The 25,571-nt window shown below is 41.0% G+C and overlaps 1 protein-coding gene across 1 annotated transcript in view; it reads left to right on the top strand.

Moving 5' to 3' along the window:
- LOC124775019 (E3 ubiquitin-protein ligase listerin) overlaps nucleotides 1–12,530 on the top strand; it is a 154,491-nt gene extending 141,961 nt beyond the window's left edge. The window contains exons 21-23 of the mRNA XM_047249782.1: nucleotides 4,028–4,219; nucleotides 4,644–4,811; nucleotides 12,355–12,530. Coding sequence (XP_047105738.1) covers nucleotides 4,028–4,219; nucleotides 4,644–4,811; nucleotides 12,355–12,414 — 420 coding nt within the window. The 3' untranslated portion in view covers nucleotides 12,415–12,530. The remainder of the gene's footprint in view (nucleotides 1–4,027; nucleotides 4,220–4,643; nucleotides 4,812–12,354) is intronic.
- Nucleotides 12,531–25,571: the final 13,041 nt, after the last annotated feature.

The raw sequence follows: 25,571 nt of genomic DNA, 5'->3' as shown, positions 1-25,571 counted from the left end.
GTCTGGAACCGCACGACCGCTACGGTCGCAGGTTCGAATCCTGCCTCGGGCATGGATGTGTGTGATGTCCTTAGGTTAGTTAGGTTTAAGTAGTTCTAAGTTCTAGGGGACTTATGACCACAGCAGTTGAGTCCCATAGTGCTCAGAGCCATTTGAACAACAGCCACGAATGTCTGCAGACTTACATTAATTTACCGTTCTCACATTCACATGGAGAATCCACATGTGGTGTACAAAGACAATCAGCTAAGTAAATTCCATTCGGCTATAAATAAAATCCTGCAATAATGTTACAAAAAATGGTAGTCATAACTAAAGATGGAAAGAATATGGTACAGCTTTTGGATGACCCCACACCGAGGACTACTGCCACCACATTAGTATAGGAAACCAATGTCTTTTCACCTGTCATGATCCTGCTCCATAGGTCATCTCCTTCTGCTTCATAATGGGAAGTTAAATCGAGAAAAATAGTCATTTGTTGAGTTTTGTACTTCTCAGAAAGTTTGGACACCATGGTAAGCTCAAAACTTGTGGTACCTCAGTTGTTTATTGTCAAACTTAAATAAAACATTGAGAAATCCAAGGAAATTTTTCACTATTTTTTCATCAATTTTCTGTAACATTTGGGTGGTGGCTGCAGTTGCATATCCACTTCTGCCAACATCATTCATCCCACTTCTGTCATCATCATTCATCCAGTCTTCATGTTCCATAGATTCTGTAAAAACAGAAAACTTTAAGGGGTGTGGAAAAGTCATGGTATATGTCAGCAGAAGGTAGGCAAATATAGAAATGTAATATGTATATTATAGTGCTTAATACTATTTGTGGTTGTGTCAGCTTTATTAATCCTAGAAAATTCGAAAGAAAGCTGCTGCTTTGAAAAAGATACTCCTTCCTCAGTTATATTAAACAGCTGCTTTTTATCTCCTATGGTTGCTTAATATTTACTTGAGTAATTTTTTGAAGAAAATAGTTACCTACTTCTGTAAATAAAAGAGTCCTGTTTACTGCTTGTCATGCAGCTTTCAAACAAAGACTGCTGCTTGCTATGTAGCTAACAGAACTTCTCAGTCCTCAACATGAACATTCGTCTCCACTGTTAAGCAAATGATAGCATTGACGTACAACACCTTCACTTATCACATTTAGTCAGTATACAGCATAAATTCCAAGAAGAATTCCAACTGTTTTGTGATACTCTGCCACAAAAAATTCTATTTGGATTTCAAATTTGGCAGGATTTTCAACTGCATTGCTCATTTTGAAAGCAAATGAGAAGCAATATGGCTTTATCGCTATCACAGCTGTTAGCACACTGACCCACTGCATGAGTCAGTGTAGTGACTATTGAGTTGACTCTACTACTTCCCCTGCTATGTGAAAATTGAGGTTACTTTCCAGATAGTTCTCATAGTAGCCTCTGATCCTTCTCACTGATGTCACTTTGGACCTGTTGCTGGATAGACATATAGTCTGTCTGTTACTAATCTGTTATTTTGCAATTGGACGCAAAATTTGAAAATAAAATTTATTGGTTATAGTAGCTAGTGGACACTGTTACACTACCAGTGTAAGAAGTAATAGATGTGTTGTGCCACTTAAAACGTATAATTTTGATAATGATGAAAGTGACAGTGCCCTAAAGTTTGAGATTGTGTAATGAAATAATTCATCTTGTGAGCTAAGAATATTTTATTTGTGAGAGCTGATATGAAAAACTTACTGCACCAGACACAAATCTCTATTTGTTCAAATGTGTACCTCTCAAACATCAGTATATTCTTTAGGAGAAAATAAAATTTTCAGAAGTATTTTGTGCTTCATGACACATTACAATAGATGGTTTCCTTATCACAAGTTAGAAGACTACCAGTAAACCCCACTCCTATTCTTTAAAGAATGGAAGTCCCTTGTGTAAAATAGCTTCAAACATCCGATTATTTTATAAATAATTTCATGTGTTAAATATTTGAAGCTAAGAATGTAAGCAACAAAAAGTTTAGAAAAATTTGAAATAATATTTAAAGTTTGTTAGAAGTCACTAAGTACTCTCATCCCCAAATGACAGATAATTTAAGTTCCCTTTTAAGCCAAAGCTAGTTTTGCACAAATCACATTGTGCATAACATCAATTCTCCTTAACTATGTAACATACAATGATATAATTTTGGCAGATTCATGCAGTGGTATATGTTGTTACTATCCGCAGAATGTGTTGCAAAAAGAGTTAGTAGTAAAGAAGTAATAAATTAAAATATCATGGCTGATGTTGAAGTTTTACAGAACAAAGAGTTGAAGTTTTACAGAATGAAGAGTGAAAATGTAGTACACGCTAAACTGTTTTCCTTTAATTATTTTTGTGCTGTGTCAGTGAAAAAGAGTCTCTTATTACATGCAAAGTTTGTTGTGGAAGTCACTAAGTGCTCTCATAGTGTACAATTGTAGTCTGGGTAATTCGCCCACCACGAGATACACTGCCTCAAGACATATACATACAACAGTGGTTTCAAAAGTTCTCGGAATCACCATGAGAGGTCAGCGCTAGCTTAACAAGTTGTTCATATGATATTCATTGGACTATTGTTTGTAAACATGTGCCATGTCAATGCCCTTGGAAGTGAGCTGTGGCAGTGACGTGGCTCTGTTGTTGTTCCAAGTGGACAAATGAATTTAAATGTGGTCATGAGAGCTTAGATGATAATCCATGCAGTGGTCAGCCAAGATGTGTCACTACTCCAGAAATCATAGCAAAAGTGCACAAAATGATCATGGAGGATCGCCAATTGAAAGTGTGTGAAATTGCTGACGCTTGCCAGATGTCATGTGAAAGGGTATATCACATTTTAACTGAAGAATTAGAAATGAAAAAATTATCTGCAAGATGGGTGTCGTTACTTTTGAAGCTGGATCAAAAACGCATGAGAATGGATATATTGGAACAATGTTTGGCCTGTTTTAGGAGAATCGAACAAGATTTTTTGCACCGCTTTGTGACCACAGATGAAACTCTGGTGCATTACTATACTCCAGAGACAAAACAAAAGTCAGAGCAGTGGAAACATGCTGATTCTCCACCACCAAAGAAAGCAAAGACAATTCCTTTGGTGGGAAAGGTAATGTCATCAGTGTTCTGGGATGTGAAGGGGATTCTGTCTGTAGATTATCTCCCCACTGGGCAAACAATTACTGTAGAATACTATGCTAACCTCCTGGACAAATTGCAACAAAAGATACGTGAAAAAGAGCCAGGTTTAGCAAGAAAGAAAGTCATCTTCCATGAAGACAGTGCACGCCCACACACGTGTCATCACCATGGCAAATTTACACGAACTAAGGTATGAATTGTTGCCACACCCACCTTATTCACCTGACAGGGCTCTATCAGACTTCCATCTCTTCCCATAACTGAAAATTTTTCTTGGTGGACGAAGATTCACTTCAAACAAAGAATTGATAGATGGAGTTGACAAGTATTTTGCTGGAAGTACTTTTTTTCTACTCCATTCTGAGAACTTTTCAAACTACCCTAGTAATTTCGAACTGTGAAACTTGTCTTTTTGCATTGAATTTTTAACATTTTCTCATAATGAATAAATGGTAGTAGCATTTTAAATTTGGTTGGTTAAAAACTTTTTGTTCCCCCTGGAAGTCATTAGGTAGCCAATTTTAACCGGGTTAGCCCTTTAATAATATAGATGAGTCTCATGTTTGTTAATTATATTTTACAGTAACTTTCCGGTGGAATCCAATCCTTATCAACTGACATATGGTAGAGTACTGTTGCATTTATCACTTTAAGGAGATAGTGCGGATGACACCTTCAGAATACTCATTCCAATTTACCGTTTGATATTTAAGTGAAAAAATTAATTACCTTTGTTTACCATGTGGATTTTGGTCGGTATCATTACTAAAACAACAAACAGATTTACAGCATACTTTATAAGGAATATTGTACAGAGACGAGATTAAATATATGTCTAATTACAGTTGTTTCATGAGGTCCTTTATTATCTTGCAGGTGAAAGTACATTCAAGTGTTCGTGAAGTAGTTGTAATCTACTCACTTGATGAAGCACGTGTTGAACTGGTGGTGAAACTGGCTCCAAATCATCCACTGGGGCTTGTGAAGGTGGAGAGTGGTCAACGTTTTGTTGGATCAGGGCAATGGCGGAACTGGATGTTGCAGCTCACAATCTTCCTCACACATCAGGTTTGTACAGATAAAATCACTACATCAGATCAGTAATTCATCTGCCTAGTCTCTCTTCAATATGAAAATGTTTTTTTTTTCTTTCCTGTGTTTACTCAATGTATTTATTATTTTTATTGTTTATTGATTATCACTCGTTTCACAAGGTCATTAGTGATGTGCATTTGACTGAAGACGGCTGCAGTAGACTGCAGAAATCAGTCAAAGTGTGTCACTTGCTTTTGGTTGTAGTTTAATAAAAAATATAAAAATATGTGTGCAATGATAGACCTCCAGATGTGATAGTTGGTAGTTTTGTCACATTTTATTAAAGTAATCATTTGAGATCAGTGGTGTTCATCTCAGGTATATAAACATGTCTCTTCAGTATGTCAAACATGTATAATGATAACACCTACTAACTACATAAACATCTCTTTGCTAGAATGGTTCTTTGTGGGATGGACTGATGTTGCTAAAGAGCAACCTTGACAAACGGTTTGAAGGTGTTGAAGAATGTTACATTTGTTTTTCTGTACTGCATGGATCAAATTTCCAACTGCCGAAACTATGCTGCAAAACCTGCAAGAAGAAATTTCACTCTCCTTGTCTTGTAAGTAATTTAGCTTTTATAGTAAGAAAATAATAAAATATTGAGGGATACACCACAACTGTTTTCATAAATTTCACAAAAACACACACACACACACACACACACACACACACACACACACACACAGGCAGTGTGCAATGGAAATATTACTTCAGCAGCACTTATTTATCAAGTATGCACATATATTTGATAGAATACTCTAAGGAAACATACTGTTGTGGGTTAGAATAAATCTGCTTTATTATGTTACTTAGTATAAACGCTTTGTGCCTTGGGCATATTTGATGTAACAATGCACAATCACTACATCACTCCCCCACAAAATGCTAATGGTATCTTTGACTGAAGCAGACTTGACACCTGGATCGCATGACAACAGGTTTTGCTGCTCCTGAGGCATCGTAGTCAGTGTTCAGTGTCTGTTGTGGCTTGTTCAAGACAGACGGTGAAGGAGCGGGTGATTCTGTATTGTCTGTGGTTGGTGTGTCAGGCAATTTGCTGATACCAGCATAGGCAGTGCTAAATGTGGGTTACGGTAGTCAGTGGTCGAGGTTCCCATGACATCTACCTTGAAACATTTTGCCACCTCTGCTGGGGACTGGACGTGGTCCATCATATGGTTGCTGCAGAGGCTTGCAGACAGTATTGTGGCAAACAAAAACTTTGTCGCATTTGCGTACATTGGCAAAGACAAAAGGGCAACAACTCTGTTGATCTCTCATTGCAGCAGGATGGAGCTGCCGGGTCTACGTGCATAGTTTGTTGACAAATCTGAAGCCTCATTAAAAGTGTCTGGCATGTTGCTGAGGAACTCACTGGGCAGTCAGATCAGTTGACCGTTAACAAAATCTGGTACTGTAGAGTTTGTCATTATTGATGGATGTACAGAGGCCCAGAAGGATGATCAGCAGGGTTTCTGTCTATAATTGCAATTCAGGGCATCAAAGTGGTACCCTTAACTGTTGGTGCAGGTATTCCACTAAGCCGTCTGTTGTTGAGTGATAAACCGTTGTTTGAATGCGCATAATGCCTAACAGGACATGAGTACCTTGAACAGGTAGGATTCAAACTGCCTGCCCTGGCCAGTGGTACTGCAAAGTGGCACTACGGAACAAAAAATCCATCTGCAAAAGAATGTGGTTGCGACTGTTGCAGTGGTGACCACGGGAAAGACTTCAGGGCAAAGAGTGAAGTGGTCAGTGGCAGTTAGGCAGTAAGTACGTCCTTCAGAATACGGTAAATGCCTGACTTTGTCGATATGTATGTGGTCTGATCGCTGTTTAGGTGGGACAACTGTGCCAAAGAGTGCACTTACATGGCGAATGATTTTATTTCACTGGTGACGATGATGGTGTCTGATTTGTGGGACGCTCAACTGCATGGTCATTAGTGCCCGTACAATATCCCAATCTTTACACAGTCCAGTCTAGCCACTTTCATGAATGATGATGAAATGATGAGGACAACACAAACACCCAGTCTCCGGGCAGAGAAAATCCCCAGCGCTTATTTCACTGACAGGCTGTACACTGGTGCACAAATGCTTTGCAGTCTTTGTCAATATTTGGCCACCCAAAAGTTTATTTAACCAAATACATTCTACTTTGGACCCCTGGATGAGACAAATTGTCCACAGATGCAAGTTAACAGTCACAAATGGTCGTGGCTTCAATGTGGAGATGTCACAATACAACAGCATGCATGACCGTGGAGCTGTGGACTAGATTTCTTGGCCAGTAAATTGTGGAGCTTTTTATCAGATTGCTGCACCAAAGCGAGCGCTTCGTAATTGACTGCACCTGTATTGCTTCTATGTGAGAGAGGGTATCTGCGGGTATGGTATGGACTATATGTTTCGTAAATTATCCTATTCAGTCTAACTAGCATAGTTGATGCGGCAATGCTTTGTCCAGTATCTGAGGGAAAGAATACATCAGTGGCTTGTGGTCAGTAATGAGCATAAAGTGTTAATCTTTGGTCATGTGCCAGAACTTCTTGATTAAAGTATACTTGATACAATTCGCGATCATACATTGACCAGCTGTGCTGTAGTGGATATAACAGCTGGTTGAAGAATGCTACAGGCCGTCAGTGTTGGTCTATTTGTTGCTGAAGTTCACCACCTATTGTGGTTGCAGATACTTCAACCATTAAGATAAGTAGCACTTGAGGGGCAGGATGGGCTAAAGGTGCAGTCTTAGTGATAGCAGTCTTCACGTTGTTGAAGGCTGTCTCGGCATCACTTGTCCATAGCAACCTGTCATTTGGTTTTTGGTGAGCCATGTAAAAGTCCATTCTATGAGGCAAGTTTTGTTGAACCTTGTAAAAGTTCATTCAATGGGGCAGTGAAGAATGCATGGTTGTGCATGAAACAGCAGTAGAAATTGGTGACGCAAGACATTGTCGCAACTCAAGCAGTCACAGGCTGTGGGAAGTTGTTTATAGCTTCAGCCTTGTCCTGTGGCAGGCGTATTCCTTGAGCATTGATGGTGCAACCCAGGAAGCAGACTTCGGATGCCCAAAAGATGCATTTTGATGGATTTATGATTAGCCCATGCAAACAGAGGTGAGTAAAGATCTGGCATACATGTTCCAGGTGTTCAGTTTTGGGACTGGACGTCACCAAGACATCGTCCATGTCAACATAATGGAAGTCGAGATCTCATGGTACTTCATCCATAAAGCATTGAAAGGTCTGCACAGCATTGCATTGTCAAAAAAGGCAACCTCATAAACTGAAAGAGAGAGAACGGAGTACAGGCTGTTTTACTTATGTCTCCTGCAGCAACAGGCAGTGGGTAAAACACATGTACCAAATCTAATTTGGAAAATACACTGAAGAGCCAAAGAAACTGGTACACCTGCCTAATATTGTGCAGACCCCCTGCGATCACGTAGAAGTGCCGCAACACGACATGGCATGGACTCGACTAATGTCTGAAGTAGTGCTGGAGGGAGCTGACAACATGAATCATGCGGGGCTGACCTTAAACTGTAAGAATACGATGGGTGGCAATCTCTTCTGAACAGTATGTTGCAAGGCATCCCGAACATGCTCAATAATGTCCATGTCTGGGGAGTTTGGTGGCCAGTGGAAGTGTTTAAACTAAGAAGAGTGTTCCTGGAGCCATTCTGTAGCAATTCTGGATGTGTGGGGTGTCGCATTGTCCTGCTGGAATTGGCCAAGTCCGTCAGAATGCACAATGGACAGGAATGGATGCAGGTCATCAGACAGGTTGCTTATGTCCGTGTCACCTGTCACAGTTGTACCTAGATGTATCATGGGTCCCATATCAGTCCAACTGCACTCGGCCCACACCATTACACAGCTTCCACAGCTTGAACAGTCCCCTGCTGACATGTGGGATCCATGGATTCATGAGGTTGCCTCCATACCCATACGCTCCATCTACTCAATACAATTTGAAATGCGACTCGTGCGATGAGTCAACATGTTTCCAGTCATCAACAGTCCAATGTTGGTGTTGTTGGGCCCAGGCGAGGCATAAAGCTATGTGTTGTGCAGTCATCAAAGGTACATGAGTGAGTCTTAGGCTCCAAAAGCCCATATCGATGATGTTTCGTTTCGCCCGCTGACACTTGTTGATGGCCCAGCATTGAAACCTGCAGCAATTTGCAGAAGGGTTGCACCTCTGTCATGTTGAACAATCTCTTCAGTCGTTGTTGGACCTGTTCTTGCAGGATCTTTTTCCAACCGCAGCAATGAGATTTGATGTTTTACCGGATTCCTGATACTAATGGTACACTCATGAAATGGTCATAAGGGAAAATCCCCACTTCATTGCTACTTTGGAGATGCTGAGTCCCATCGCTCGTACGCCAACTATAGCACCACGTTGAAACTCACTTAAATCATGATAACCTGCCATTGTAGCAGCATTAACCTTTCTAACAATTGCACCAGACACTTGTTATCATATTAGGCATTGCCGACCACAGCACCATCTTCTGCCTGTTTATATATCTCTGTATTTGAATATGCATGCCTATAGCAGTTTCTTTGGCGCTTCAGTGTATTTGCTTGTCATGGATCTTGAATTCAAAGTCTTCAGTGTGTGGGACCAGATAGTAATCCGGTATTGTTCAGACATTAAGCTGCCAGTAATCTCCCAAAGGCGCCATTCATTGGTCTTCTTGGGAGCTATGTTTAGGGATGAGACACAGCTACTGCTTTATGGGAATAGATTCCTTGCAAAAACATAAAGGAAAACTCTTGTTATCTAATTCCAACTTTCCTGTTGTCAGGCAATGATGTTGAGTGTGAACTGGCAGCCTTGGTGTTGTCAGTATAGTGTAAGCAACTGCGAGTTATCTCCGGGAACTGTTTAAGAAGTTCCATATACAGAGAACCACCTGCGATCATTCGCAGAACAGTATTGTTCACACAGCGTAAACACCCATGGCTGGTGAAATTAGTGGTAGTGTCTAGGAGATGATGATGATGACAAAGGTCCCGTAGCAGGCCATAAAATGGTAGAAAGCCTACCCCGAGAATAGAGTGCATCACATCTGCCACGATAAACTGTCATTCGAACTTGCTATGTAGGCCTAGGTTCATCAACAATGTGTCACACTACCATGTGTCAGGATGGTAGAACCATTGGCAGCAAAGAGACAACGATCATCACTACTTTGGCGAGGCAGCTGGAAGATGGATACACTGATACATCAGGTCCTGTGTCCACTAGAAATTGGAGTTTCACTACCAAGTAGTGGATGGCTGCTATTTGGGAAGCCATTCATTGTCATTACTGATCTCCAGGACTGTTTCCCGTCTCATATAGAGGACTGCTTTTCCATGCTTCATAGCGAAACTGCCAGTTGTATCAGCGAAGCTTTGTGGCTGAGAGCGACTGGCTGCATTTCCTCTCTGATCTGTAGCACCACGATTGGTGACTGGAATGCTGTGTTTGCAGTGCAGCAACTTGCACATTAACTTCATCAATTTGACCCATAATGGTGCGATAGTATTATCCGACTGAGCAATAACTGCTACATCTGTGGACAGATACATTTCTATGATGTGGTCCGCAGTGAGTATAAGTGTGTCAAGATATTTTCTGCATCTGGTGGTTAAGCGCAGCAGCCAGATACATTTCTATGATGTGGTCCGCAGTGAGTATAAGTGTGTCAAGATATTTTCTGCATCTGGTGGTTAAGCGCAGCAGCCAGATGTTCCTGGATACCCTTGATGAGAATGTTCCTCACTAGAGTCCATACCTGGTGCAGTAACTGTGAGGAAACACAGTTGCCTAATTCCTCTGTATGCAGTAACTTCTCTAGGCACTCTACTTCAGATTGTGACAGGCAAGTGATCAGGGGTGTTCTTGCTGGTCAGTGTTTGATGGTAAAGCCAAAATGTCCAGTCTTCATTTAATGCAGCAACTATTTAACTGTGTTTGGTTTCATGAGTGCTAACAGCTAGCACAAACTGACTCTCGAACAGCGCCAACCACAAGACTAGGTTTTCCTGCCAGAATCATGGTGGTTTGGCCATGAAGCTGCTAACCGGTATGCTTGGAGGTGCATCAACAGTCGGTGGTGGATCTGACATTGCAAAACTAGGATTCAGGATTCAATAAGTGGATGGCACACGGCGTGGTTGACGTTTGGGACAGAACTGCAGTTCAATATACAGACATTGCGCAACATGGTCAGTTCATACTTGCCGTTTGAAGTGGAACTGTGTGAAACATTGATTAACTCCAGGGATTCACATCAGCTACCACCAGATACTATGTCAATTGGCACCTGGGATCACGACAGGGTCACCAAAAATGTCACCATTTAGAGTAAATCTGCTTTATTGTAACATTTAATGATGTGCAAAAACATAAAACAGTCTGAGAATACATAGCAAGAATCAATACTAGGAATAAGTATGAAAACCAAAGTATAAGCGAATGTCAGCAATAATGTTGTTTAGCATAAACACTTTGTTCCTTGAACATACTTAATATAATGATGCACAGTCACTACAGTACAATTTAATACAGATCTGGCTGTCACATACTCATTATAGAGTGTATCATGCACCAGGAAACCTGTCAAAAGCCACCCTTATTTTCCTGTATGGTCAGAAATAATTACATTAGTGTGAGAATTGGATAAGTTAACATATTACTTTTGAATGCATTATGGGAACAGCAGTGATCAATAAAATTGTAAATAATTACTATTAAAAACAGTCTTGATCACAATTTATTTTATAAGGTGACCGGTTTCGACCACTGCTGTGGTCATCTTCAGACCATTGAGTGGAAACCCCTTTCTGTTGGAGAATCACAAATCTCCAACAGTAAGGGGTTTCCACTCAATGGTCTGAAGATGACCACAGCAGTGGTCGAAACCGGTCACCTTATAAAATAAATTGTGATCAAGACTGTTTTTAATAGTAATTAAGTTAACATATGTTACCAATCTTAAGTGAATTGATGTTGAAACCAGGAGACAAATTCTCTGGTTCTTCCCACAAGCCCTATAACGAGAGAAAAGTACAGATAAAGAATCTTAACTAGACCAATAACCATTCAATTTAGACCAAGAAAGTCTGGTCCATTATCCTACACCCTCACCTTTGTGTGTTTCAATTTCAAGTCTTTTGAGTTTGCAAAACACATCGGCCACTTGATATGTAACTTTCAAACATTTCTTTTTGTCTTTGTCCCAGTTTTTATAATTAATTTCTGCAAAAGTGATATTAATTAAAAATTAAAACCTCTAGTGGTTTTGTATGATAATTTGAAGTTTCTTAAGATTAAATGAAGGATATTAGTAACCAAAGGAACGAAAACAAAAATACTGGAATATTTATGGTTAATTAAGATTTATTGATTGACTAATAATGACCAACAGTGAAGTAATACTTACTAAACATAGATTTGGCTTTTTACTTAATTTTCCCCTCCGCCCTACACACACACACACACACACACACACACACACACACACACACACACACACACACAAGAAGTGGTGTTTGTCCCTTTTTTTGGTATGAAGAAGTTCCATTACTATTTTTAATCATAGAGTATCCAGTTGAAAGTAAAAAGCTTTGTAAGCAGTCAAATTTGTTATTCTTCCCATGATGTGTGTGATGTGTGTTGGATTATATCTCCATCAACACATGCATTTATGTTAGTTTATATGACGTGGACAATTAGCATGTGTGCTGGTATATGCACAACACGTGGCTCTGTCCTTCAGTGGTCTCAGGTTTCAATTTCAGTCATGTTTCAATCATATACATTTCCTATAACCTCAAGGTATTTTACTTGTTTGTGTCTGGTCTGTCGGTATTATTAAGGATCCTCCTGTATACTAACAGACTGTACACATTCTATTCATATCTGCTTTTTGCTATAGTTCTACTTCTATTATAGAAGTTACAGCCACACATCACAGGAAGCCTCTGGCTGTTATAGTAACATGTTAGTCAATTTTAATATGGGAATTTTGTCATTTTCATAGAGTTTTATTTGCAGTATTTGAGGCTGCTACTTATTGTTTGTTTCTTTTTCAGTACAAATGGTTCAGCACAAGCAACAAGTCAACATGCCCTATATGCAGAAATATATTCTGAGGAATGTTCAGAATTTTATTTATGTGTAATAATGTTTCATACAAATTAATGTGTTACACATGTTTGTAAAGTGCAAAAATGTAAATTTTGTGTAAATATTTGAGGGTGAAATTCTGTACAGAATTTATAACTTATTATTAAATAAATTTTTCTAAGAGTTTCAAAGTGTGCTTAATTTTTAATAATGCCTCAGTTCTTCAATGTTGAAAAAATTAACTAAATAAAACCACTTTTACATATCAAAAGCATCACTATGACACAAACTCGCATGAACACAATTAGATGAAAAGATAAACATAGTAAGTACACTGGTGAAAAATGCAAAGTCACAGTCAGTCACTTGTGTGATGAAATAAATGTACTCACATAAGTGTTGTATTCCCTTAACAGTTTCTTTGGAATTACCAGTTTCAGTAAATTGTTGCATGTAATCATAGGTAGTCTTCCTAATCCTCAGATTCAACTGTCAAATCACTATCTTGACTGTTGGTGAATGAAGCAAACCAGCCACTGTGTCATTCGCCAACTATCATTATCTAACAGCTACAGAGTTCACAAGATCCAACATGGATAAAATAGCTTTTTTGACTGCCTTGAACATGGTTTGCACCACAACCGCTTCATTAGGCTTTTTTACAACAATCCAAATAACTGAAATTAACATTAAATATAGTAGGAAAGATATGGTAACTGTAAATAATTTAGGGGTAAAGGAGAAAACTCACTGAATAGCAAAAGCACTGAGTCACGACAGGCACACAAAAACTTGCTATCTTTCGGAGTCAGTCTTTTCTTGAGCTGAAGTACAAATACACATGCACCCCTGTGCCCCTACATAGTGCCAGCTGGACACACAATACCACGATTGCAGTTTGGCAGCCCGATTGGTTAAGGTGAGGGTTGTGTGGGTGAGGCAGATAGAGGAAGAGAGAGATGGAAGGCAGAAAGAGAGTTTGGGGGTGAGTCACTAGTGGAGGAAGGTAGTGGTTTGCTGGTTAGCAATGCAGGGATGGAGGGTGCCAGGTGCATGGGCAGGGCCAGTGATGCATAAGTGGTGGGGCCGACAGGTGTGACACACGATAAAGGTGGCACAGAGATGTGAGTTGAGGGGGGGTAATAGGAGAGAGGGAGGGGAAAATTTTCATGTAGACTGTGGGGCCAGTGGGCTAACAGACAGGCCAGGATAGTTATGGGAGCAAAGGATGTGTTGCAAGGATAACGCTCATCTGTGTAGTTCAGAGAATCTGGTTACGGAGGGAAGGATCCAGATGTCCCAGATTGACCACCAACAATACGTGCGTTTCAACAATTATCATCCCTTACACACCAAAAAAATCCTTCCCATACAGCTTCGCCACCTGCGGGCAGTGTATCTGCAGATATGAGAGGTCCCTTGCCTAGTATGCTGACATTCTGATGATGACCTTCAAAGCAGGCACTCCCACCCAAATCTAGTCCACAGACAGATTTCCCTTTGCATATCTCACACACTGGTAATCCTCCCACCACCCTCAAGAATCAGCTACAAACGAGCAACCCCCCCCCCCCCCCCCAACTGAAGCATGTGCTTCTCCAGGCTTTTGATTCCAACCCCTCACCACTTCCATCAGAGGCAGGGCCACTTGTGAAAGCAGCCATGTCGTATACCAAATCAGGTGCAATCACTGCAATTTTTTTATGTTGGTATGACAGCCAACCAGCTGTTCATCAGAATGAATGTTCCTGCCAAACAGAGGCCAAAAACAAAAGTAGATCACCCAATGGCACAACATGCAGCTGCACACAACACGCTCAATTTCAATGGTTGCTAAACAACCAGGGCCATGTAAGTACTCCCGTCCACCATTAGCTTTTCTGAACAACATAGATAGGTGCTATTCCTTGCAATACATCCTTCACTCATGTAACCTCCCTGGCTCTGTTAATTCACTGTTCCCACACCCTCCACCTAATAGTTTCTCCTTCCTCTGTCCTTTCAGTCCCTCCCAACTCATATGTCCACATCACCTTAATCATGCGCCATACACAACTGGCTCCATCACTTGTACATCACATGCCACCCATCATTTCACATTTCTATCCAGCAAGCTGGCTGAGCTGCCTAACCTCAACTTCTCTTTTTGCCTCCTCCCCCCCCCCCCCCCCTCTCTCTCTCTCTCTCTCTCTCTCTCTCTCTCTCTCTCTCTCTCTCTCTCTCTCTCTCTCTCTCTGCCCACCCTTCCAACATAACCTGCAGCCTACCCAGTCCACCTACTAACTTACTAAACTGTAATCACAGCATTGTGTGTCCATCCAGCACTGCTTATGGGCACAGGTGTGCACGCGCATGTGTGCACTCCAGCTTGAGGAAGGATTGGTCTAAAAGCTAGCAAGTTTTCTTTCTCTTGTCTGTGCCTGTCGACAACACTTCTGTTATTGGATGAGTAGTCTTCTATACTTCTACGTTGTTAGAAGTAACCTTAAAAAAGTACACCTGTAATCCACCAGAGTGGATGAGTGGCAAGTGATTTACTTGGCATAATCCTATTTTGGTGGTATGGCATTGCCTTGCTTCCAGTTTAAACTAACTTGCCCTGTCATTTTAACAGAACTACAGTTTAACATGGATACCAAACCACACCATAGCTTTGCATTTTTCACATTGACAAACATTGTTAAAAGGTGAAAGGAGTGGAAAGTGATGGATAAAATCCGAAGGTAACCTTGACAGCTCTTGGGTAACAATGAACTTCTGGAAGGTACTTAAAACTACATTATTTCAAAACACAAAAACCATGACAATGTTCACCATGTGAAGAACAAGTTCAAACAGTGTGGTTGTTCAGTTGCTTGGTGGTATATGCAGCTGTTCATGCATGAGCAAGTGGGTACTGGGATGATCAAAGCAATGTGAATCTGTTGCTATTGTGGTGTTCAGTTGCCTGCAAGTTTTCATAGCGTAAAATGGTGTAGGAGGCACAATTTGACACCAAACTTTTTGTTTAAAAATGCTTTTCATGGTGAGACCTCCAAAATATACTCATTTGATAGACACTATCATACAAAGGCATATTTACAAAGATTCAAGAATCAGTTTTAAGTAAGGAACATATGAATATATTACAGTCTCCTACTTATCATTTCCATAGGAACTGTGAAAACAAGATACAACCAGTTACCACACGCACAGATGTATTTGAGCCGATTCCTCCTGCTCTCCTTATAGGCCCTGTGAATGAAATAGGAAGAAAACTTAATATGTGTCAAAATGGAAAGTAACCCCTGTAATGTACTTCACAATGTATAGCAGTAGTATGCACCATACACAGGGTTACCCCATGTGGAGGACTGGGACCAGAAGAAATGTGGCCCCTGTTGACTTCATGTAGGCCTAATACATTTACATGAAAGTACAGTAGGAGAGCTCAGAGAATAGACGTAATTCTTCAACACCACCTATGACATGCATTACATAATGATATACCTAAGGGAACTTTCCAAATGCATAAAAATAACATACAGGGTTACCTATTGTATAAATGCAGTAAATTAAAAAATGAGCATGAGCTGTGGTAAAAATTGGGAATGGCATCAAGCACATAAACACAACACCGTATAACCCTCACGGGTCCTTTGCTGAACGTGTGAATCACAACCTAAAATCAGCTTTAATAATTTACCATCAAGTTAAACTGAGTAAGTGGGATACTAACTTGCCCTGGATTAATTCTGCATTTAACACTGCGGTTCATGAGGCATTGTAGACTACTCCGGCCTCTCTCTTATTGGCCTATCCTATCAATTCGCCTTTGTCTAACTTATGGCACATTCCTGGTTTACTTCCTGAGTGGGTATCCCCGGGGTTAATTAGAGAGAACTGGAATCAGGCTCGTCACAATACAGCGGCTCCCCATTGCAGCTTTGGTGTCTCCCTCTGGTGGGAAAGGGGAAAGGTTGCCCCTCACATGCATTTTTAAGGGGCACTATCAGCTCAGCAGTTGGTCAGTCTGAGTGAGGCTGGGTCAGTCTCGCGTCACCAGTTGCTGGTCTGTCTCTCGTTCACATGTGTGCGGCAGTGAGTGTCTGTCTGTCGTCGGAGTGCTAGTATGGCTGTCATTTGGATCAAACTTTAAAGCCAGAAAATGAGGGTCTTGCCACTCCGCCAGAACTCAGTTAGTGCTCGCCCGGTAGGGGCTGTGTTCCTGCATCTGAGTCTGCGCATTAGGCCGCCAGTCTGCTCGAGTTGCTTGGGCAATGGTCATTGGTGGTTGGATCGATTGGTCGGATGGTCGTTCGCGCACTGAGACACAAGATGACTGGCCCGCCTTGAGTGTCAGCGCAGGTGAGGTCCCCACGTGAGTCCAGTGGGCTGTGCCGTATAGAATGGGGTAATGGCTTCGCGGTCGACACGAGAGCAACAGGAGTCAACCCATGACGTTGGGCTGGCCGGGGCGAGCTGCAACGCCGTGAGACTGAGACGGGAGAGTGGCGCGCCTTCCCGCGTCCGTTGAAGCGGCTGGCAGCAGACGGTTCGGGAGAGCATTGGGGGTTCTGTGCCAGGTGTTCGCCAGGAATCGCAGTTTATTAGAAGTTAAGTGATTGGAGATATGTTGTTTCATTAACTTGTTAAATTCTACTTGTTTTCTTAGTGAGGTTACCAGCCGCTTTGTTTTGGGGTCGTCCCACCATTCTTCTCCATTTGCCCACCCACGAGGAGGTGATTATTTATGAATTGGGTGGTCTGTTTTCCCCTGTGGAGTTGGGGTGGGTTAGCGCAATCTGCGGTTCGGGTTGTTCAGTAATCCCCCTCTCAATCTGCCATACATTAATAGCTGCCTCTGCCATGTTTGTCAGATTCGGTGTTAAGGAATTTATTGCTTAAGGTGTAAAGGCCGAATTCCTGAAATATGTTTCTATCTTGCCTATCATCTTGCGAGGTGGTATATGTGTAATGTAGAGCATGTTGGTACATTTTATGTAAAATTACATTTCATGGATTTTATTTAAATGGTCATTTAAATATATAAAGTTGCCACCCTTCCACCGTAAGAGTTCTTTTAAGCACTTTCGCTGGCAAATAATTTTAATGTGAGTGTCTTGTACCATTTCCATCCCTCTTACGGGGTGCATAGTTTGTGTGTTTGTGTCAGTTGTTAAAATTTTTAGTTTAAAGTAATCTGGTGTGTTGCAGATTTGCACCAGTGTAGTCTTTCAAATGTTGTTGTGAGCGGTAGTCACTCCGGCCATGTTAAAAGGGAGCGGCAAGGTTCTCAGCCCAAAAGCTCATACTAAAAAATTGTTATTTCTGCCTCTGAATAAATTGTAACTTGATATTTATAGCATGCTTCTGATTATAATTTTAAATCTGTTTAAAAAAGGCTTTTAGGAATAAAATTTCCATAATTTGTTTCTTCAGTTACCACTGGCAAATACTTCCAAGCTCACATAGTGTGATTAAATGTGTTGATGTTCTTGATGAATCGCAAGTAAATAAAGTAAATTCTTAAGAAAAGGTTTTGAAAGTAAATTCACGGTTCAGAATACCTCAAAATTTCTGTCCTAGTGAAATCCCTCCATCTATTCCTGGATATTTAGAGAACTAGTTACCTAATGTTCAATTGATAACAAGGCGTGATTGTAAATTCGTTCTTCTTGCATTGTAGCACGTAATTTGTCCTTGGTAACTAGAGCTAGTTTGGAGCATCCTCTCTGAGATTCACATTTCACAATTGGTACTATGTGGAAAATCCGCTAAACAATGATAACTGGAATGCCTACATTTGGAAAAACATCACTAAGGTCATGCTCAAACATTAATTCATATCCCTTGATATGGCATTGGAGAGAAGTTGATTATGGCTGTCAGTTTCTCCTTGCCAGTACATCTTCCTCCTCGGGACCACAACATACCTACTAAGGAAAATAACAGCTATAAAATCCCGCATTTCATTTTCAGTGCAGTCTCCCAGTATTTTTTTTTCCCGCTGCGTTCTGATTGGTATATGTAATGTCGTTACATAGGAAGAGAGTTGAAATGAAATGAAATGATCGTATGGCATTGTTGGCCGGGAGGCCCCATGCGGGGAAGTTCGGCTGCTGTATTGCAAGTCCTTTTTAGTTGACGCCACTTTGGCGAATTGCGACTCAATGATGATGAAATGATGATGATGAACACACAGCACCCAGTCATCACGGGGCAGAGAAAAATCCCTGACCCCGCCGGGAATCGAATACGGGACCCCGTGCGCCGGAAGCGAGAACGCTTCCGCAAGACCACGAGCTGCGGACAGGTAGAGAGTTGACTCCTGTAAATTTAAAAATGTAAAACACCGAAGTGGTCTTGATAGAATTTGCAAAAAACCTCACCTCTCCACAAGTGTATTTTATAGACAAGACAGTAGTAGACACCGTCGCGCACCCACCTCCACGCCGCTCCGCTCCGTCTCGCTAAACGCTCTCGTCACAGAGAGCACAAAGCAAAAGATCTGAAAGTCAACTGTGGAAAGGTGCCACGCAAACAGCTCGACACTGAGGCGATGAGGAAGAGCGCACCCGCCACCGGCAGCGTCAAGTATCTCCACCACTACAGGCCGGGAACTGTCACCCTGCAAGGAATCTACCACTACCAAATGAGCACTGAGCTGCTCATCTGCAGTCAGCCCTAGTGAGCGAGATCGCCCAGGACTTCAAGACCGACCTGCGCTTCCGGAGCTGCGTCGTCATGGCTCTGCAGGAGGCCAGAGAGACCTACCTCGTCGACCACCGTGCTCAAGGACATCCAGCTCGGGAATCGCATCCGCGGAGAGCGCACCTAAAGTGCCCTGCGGCAGGCACAAGCCACAACCTGGCTCCACTCGTCACGACAGGCAGCCAAAAAACAAAAATATATCTCTGTTTCCAGCCAATAGCTCAATACATAGCATCAATGCCAGGAATAAGAGCAATCTACAGGGCTATTACAAATGATTGAAGCGATTTCATAAATTCACTGTAGCTCCATTCATTGACATATGGTCACGACACTCTACAGATACGTAGAAAAACTCATAAAGTTTTGTTCGGCTGAAGCCGCTCTTCAGGTTTCTGCCGCCAGAGTGCTCGAGAGCGCAGTGAGACAAAATGGCGACAGGAGCATATGTCGTGCTTGAAATGCACTCACATCAGTCAGTCATAACAGTGCAACGACACTTCAGGACGAAGTTCAACAAAGATCCACCAACTGCCAACTCCATTCGGCGATGGTATGCGCAATTTAAAGCTTCTGGATGCCTCTGTAAGGGGAAATCAACGGGTCGGCCTGCAGTGAGCGAAGAAATGCTTGAACGCGTGCGGGCAAGTTTCATGCATAGCCTGCGGAAGTCGACGAATAAAGCAAGCAGGGAGCTGAACGTACCACAGCCGACAGTTTGGAAAATCTTATGGAAAAGCCTAAAGCAGAAGCCTTACCGTTTACAATTGCTACAAGCCCTGACACCCGATGACAAAGTCAAACGCTTTGAATTTTCGGCGCGGTTGCAACAGCTCATGGAAGAGGATGCCTTCAGTGCGAAACTTGTTTTCAGTGATGAAGCAACATTTTTTTCTTAATGGTGAAGTGAACAGACACAATGTGTGAATCTGGGCGGTAGAGAATCCTCACGCATTCGTGCAGCAAATTCGCAATTCACCAAAAGTTAACGTGTTTTGTGCAATCTCACGGTTTAAAGTTTACGGCCCCTTTTTCTTCTGCGAAAAAAAACGTTACAGGACACGTGTATCTGGACATGCTGGAAAATTGGCTCATGCCACAACTGGAGACCGACAGCGCTGACTTCATCTTTCAACAGGAAGGTGCTCCACCCCACTTCCATCATGATGTTCGGCATTTCTTAAACAGGAGATTGGAAAACCGATGGATCGGTCATGGTGGAGATCATGATCAGCAATTCATGTCATGGCCTCCACGCTCTCCCGACTTAACCCCATGCGATCTCTTTCTGTGGGGTTATGTGAAAGATGCAGTGTTTAAACCTCCTCTACCAAGAAACGTGCCAGAACTGCGAGCTCGCATCAACGATGCTTTGGAACTCATTGATGGGGACATGCTGCGCCGAGTGTGGGAGGAACTTGATTATCGGCTTGATGTCTGCCGAATCACTAAAGGGGCACATATCGAACATTTGTGAACGCCTGAAAAAACTTTTTGAGTTTCTGTATGTGTGTGCAAAGCGTTGTGAAAATATCTCAAATAATAAAGTTATTGTAGAGCTGTGAAATCACTTCAATCATTTGTAATAACCCTGTACATAAAGACCTAAAATCACATACCATGGTCCAAAAAGGAATCCAATATTCAGGAATACTCATTTTCAATAAACTGCCATCAATCATTAAAAAACTTGATTTCAGATAAAGCACAGTTTAAACAGAGTTTGAAAGACTTTTTGATAGGCAACTCCTTCTACTCTGTAGATGAATTTCTTAACAGGGACTGTTAGACCAGCTTCAATAAAAATGTCTGTTACATTTTAGTTTTCACAGTACATGATCACAACAAACAAAATTAGGTATTTTGTGTATGAATAATTTATTAAAAGTACATAATTATGTTTCAACCTGACAGTGTATTAATTCTGTAAATATTAGCAATTCCAGCTTACTGTAATGTATTCACCAATTTTGACAATCTCCTGACAAATGATCAGGGTACTGAGTATTATAATCAAATGTTTTATGTTTCACTTTCCGACTTGTTCCACACCCGCGAGAATCATCTCATTTATGGGTCTGTAGAATGAAAACTGTATCTAATCTAATCTAATTGTTGTGACTGATGATGTGAAAATTGGAACAGATATTTATGTGGTTCCTAGAGAGACAATGAATTTAGCAGTGGGGCTGGAAACGATTTTGAAGGGCAGCTCATCTTACGTGTATCCCTGTAATAGACAAACCAGAATTTGATACTGAAAGCTACATTAGTGATCAAACAAAGGAACACGTCGAAGATTTAGTGACTAATTAAGCCCCAACAAAGCCCACTGATGTCAGAATGAAGATTATTGAGAGAGAACAACAATCGATTGTAGCAGACCCAGAAGTATGTCACCAGGAGAGAAAGGAGTTGTTGACATCCGAGTCCAGAAGTGACTTGATCAAGGAATAATAGAACCAAGCCATGTTGTAGCTGTAAAATAAATAAATAAATGAAGGAGATTATCACGTCTGTATAGGCTACAGAAAATTAAACAAATTCATAGCGAAGATCGTTGCCCACTGCCCCTCATAGAAGATCTTTTAAATAAACTACAATATGCCTGAGTGTTTTACACACTAGACCCCAGCAATCTTTTTTCACGTTGATGTTAAAGAAGAAAGCCGAAAATATACATCACCTGTGACACACTCAGGGCAGTTTAATTTCAGGAAAGTCCCATTTCCCTCATCAAATTCAACTGCAATGTTCCAGATGAACACTGTTTTTTGGACACTGGCTAGAGAGAATATCTTATTTATTTACACGGACGATATTTCTATACCAACAAAGAGTGATGATGAGGCACTTCAGCAGCTTGGTCTAGTATTAAAAACAGCAGCAGAATACGGCTCAAAAATTAATTTTGCAAAATGCCAGTTCTTGAACGGAACTATTGAGTTGCTTAGGTATGTTACACAGTGTGGACAAATCCGACCTATTTCTGAGAAGGCAATAGCTCTTCAGAACTGTCCAGAACCGAAATATATTGCAGAAATACAAAGTTTCCTAGGTCTAACAGGATACTTTAGGAAGTTTATCTCAAATTACTCTGCAGCTGCCACACCTCTGAGCTATTTAGTGATGAATAATCAAGAATATAAATTTGAAGATGAGCAGAGGCAAACATTCAAGATACTCTGTCATCGCATTCAGTCTTACAAATCTACAGCCCAAAATGCGAAACTGAACTACACACGGATGCAAGCAAAGAAAGAAGGTTTTGGGACCACGTTATTGCAAAAATCTCCAGATGACGACAAGTTCCATCCAGTCTCGTATATGGGTAAAAAAAAAACACAATCTCAAGGAGGTGAAATACAGTAGTCATGAGCTTTAAGTTCTAGCTTTTGTTAATGCCTGAAGGAAATTCTGGGTGTATTTACTAGGAATATTTTTGAAAGTTGCAACGGGCAGCACTGCATTCCAAAAGACTATGAATAAGGAGAACTTATCACCAAGAATAGCAAGATGGACTTTAGTCTTGGAAGAGTGTTCCTACACAAACGAACACCGATCTGATAGATGCCTTAAGTCATTGTATGAATGTACAGTTTGGTTTTGTAGATGGTTTAATAGCGAGAATCAGGGAACTTTAAGAGAATGATGATGGTTTAGCAGGAATCAAGTGTTCTCAAATAACAGCCTTAAGAAAACTTTTTAATGAGAGATGAAATTGGTCTCAAGTTCTATGGTGGGAGAGAGACTGTGTTATTTCCACACACTATGCACATGAAATCATCAAGCTTGTGCTTGAGAACTGTCGTTATGCGATTAAGAGAATTGAGGAGGAAGTAAATCAAGGTCATGAAATACTATATTTGGCTGATCAGGTGAAAAGAGTGATCTCAAATTGTGTGAAATGTTTAACTGTGAATAAGAAATTCGGAAAGAAGGAGGGTTTCCTTCATCCCTTATTCAAAGAAAGTGATCCATTACACATTTATCACAAGATCACATTGTACCACTTCAATTAATGCACAAAGGATGCAACCACATTGTAAGTATTGTTGACGCATGCACCAAGTTTACCTGACTGTATCCTATAACGACTACAAAATCAACAGAAGCAGTTAGTAAGATCGAATTACAGAAAACTAATTTTGGAAATCCAGTCCAAGTAATTACTGACAAAGGGACTTGCTTTACTTCTCAAGAATTTGAGGTGCGCTGTGCTACAGAAGGAATTGACCACGTTTTAATAATGACAGAACCCCCTAGAGCCATGAATAGCTTGAGAGGATTAATTCTACTTTGGCTAAAATAATTGCTAAGCTTGGTAATGATAGCCTTAATGAAGGGTACAAGATGGGCACCATCAGTTCAACATGTCATGAATTCAACATACAACAGAAGTATTGGGAAAACACCATCTGAACTTTTGATAGGAGTTAATAGGTATACACAGATAGATATTCACTTCACAAAATTATTAGAAGAAAAAATTATTAATTCATTTGAAGAGAGACGAGGTAACCTGAAGGATGATGCTAAGCTACAGATCAGCATGGTGCATGAAGAAAAGCATGGTAGCTTCAACCGAAGCTTCGAAATACGAGTACAAACTTGGTGATATGGTGGCAATAAAACGAACACAAACTGGGCCAACACAAAAGCTGAAGCCCAAGAATTTAGGTTCCTGTCGAGTTACAAAGGTTAAAACTAATGATACCTATGTTGTATGCCGAGAAGGTGATAACCACTTGTGTCCCAGGGCTACAACAACATGTGCTAAATTTATGCAACCCTTGCCAAGTGACTGTTCATCGTCCGAGTCGGATGATTGTTGAGATGACCGAATGTGAGGTTTGGATGGGTGTCTTAAGGGTTTCCGTGCCGATGGGATTGGCCAGAGGTGCTGAATACTGGTCAGCAGTTTTGTGTGTTCGTGGAGATACAAAGCCGAAGGGACCTGCTACTGTTCTACTGTGCGACTGACTGCAGATCACTAGAAGCAGTAACAGTCGTAAAAAAAATGTGTGGACGTAAGCGCCTGCATGGTGGTGAATTTCTCCCTGAACTTTAGTGTACTGTTTTTCTCGTTGTGACAGCTCTCTGCATAGCCGGTGATGGGTAGAGGACTGGACAACCCTCTTAACTAATGGAAGAATGCTGAGGCGTCGTGATGGGATTTGGAGAGAATTAGCAGCGCTATGTGACTTGGCTGGGGATACCTAAAGCCAGTCTTACACATCAAAATCGAGTAGATGCAAATGCTATACATCGAAGATTGGAAGATTCATGAGAATACTCTGACAAAAGGGAGTCTAAGTGATGATCTATTTATTGCTTCTTCCGAATGTTGTGAGGAAACAATATTGCTCCCTCCCACACACATCTCGCAAACTTAGTGCAATAAGAAAATTAGTTGATATACCTGTATTGAGTGATGAATTTATGGAGGAAGTACAGAAATGTTCATGGAAAGACATAAATACAGCTGTATAAATACCTTAGGAATTAAATAAATAGGAATTGCAGGGCAGCCAAGGTGATATAGCTGCAGGAAGAAATGTGAATAAATCTAAAAAGAAATTATCGTGGGAAGGACTGACCCTGCTTATAAAAAAGTCAAAACAAACCTTGATGACATTAAGAGCAAGCGTGGTGACGATAAGAGTGCAATGGGAATTCCACTGTTTAACACAGAGGAAAGAGCGAATAGATGGAAAGAATACATTGAAGGACTCTGTGAGGGGGAGAACTTGTTTGAGCTGATAACATCGGCGTTGAGCGCCCGTAAGCTCCGACTTTTTTCATGAAGTGAGAGACGAAAAAATTGGAGTCGATAAGGAAGAAATAGGAAATCCAGTATTACAGTCAGAATTTAAAAGATCTCTGGAAGACTTCTAAATAAAGCAGAACGGATAGAGAACATTCCACAGGAATTTCTAAAATCATTAGAGGTAAAGATGACCAAGCGACTATTCCGGTTGGTGTGTAGATTGGCGGCATATCTTCAGACTTTCGGAAAACTGTCAACCACACAATTCGAAGATAAAAATTTCAGACAGGTGAGAAACTATCACACATTCAGGTTAACATCTCATACATCCAAACAGTCGACAAGATTAATATACAGAAGAATGTAAAAAGAAAATTGAGGATTTTTGGCGATATGACTTCGATAATGTAGGACAAATTACGATCACACATAAGTATTTGTCAAACAACTACACTGATGAGCCAAACATTATGAACACCTACTTATTAGATTGTTTGTCCGTCTTTAGAAAGAAATACATCACTGAATCTAAGCATCAGGGATCCGACAGTTTGTTCGTAGGTTTGTGGAGGTACGTGGCATTAGATTTCGACGCACATGTCATGTAATTCGCGTAAATAACGGTCCGCTGAATTGCGTACGCAGTGACGGCGCCCAGCAGCGATCCAGATGGGTTCCATAGGATTTACATCAGGCGAACTATAATGCTCCTCAGACCAC

This window comes from Schistocerca piceifrons, chromosome 1 (assembly GCF_021461385.2).
Source record: "Schistocerca piceifrons isolate TAMUIC-IGC-003096 chromosome 1, iqSchPice1.1, whole genome shotgun sequence".
Classification (NCBI taxonomy): domain Eukaryota; kingdom Metazoa; phylum Arthropoda; class Insecta; order Orthoptera; family Acrididae; genus Schistocerca; species Schistocerca piceifrons.
The sequence above is the reverse complement of the archived record's forward strand: the minus strand, read 5'-3'. Positions and strand labels throughout refer to the sequence as shown.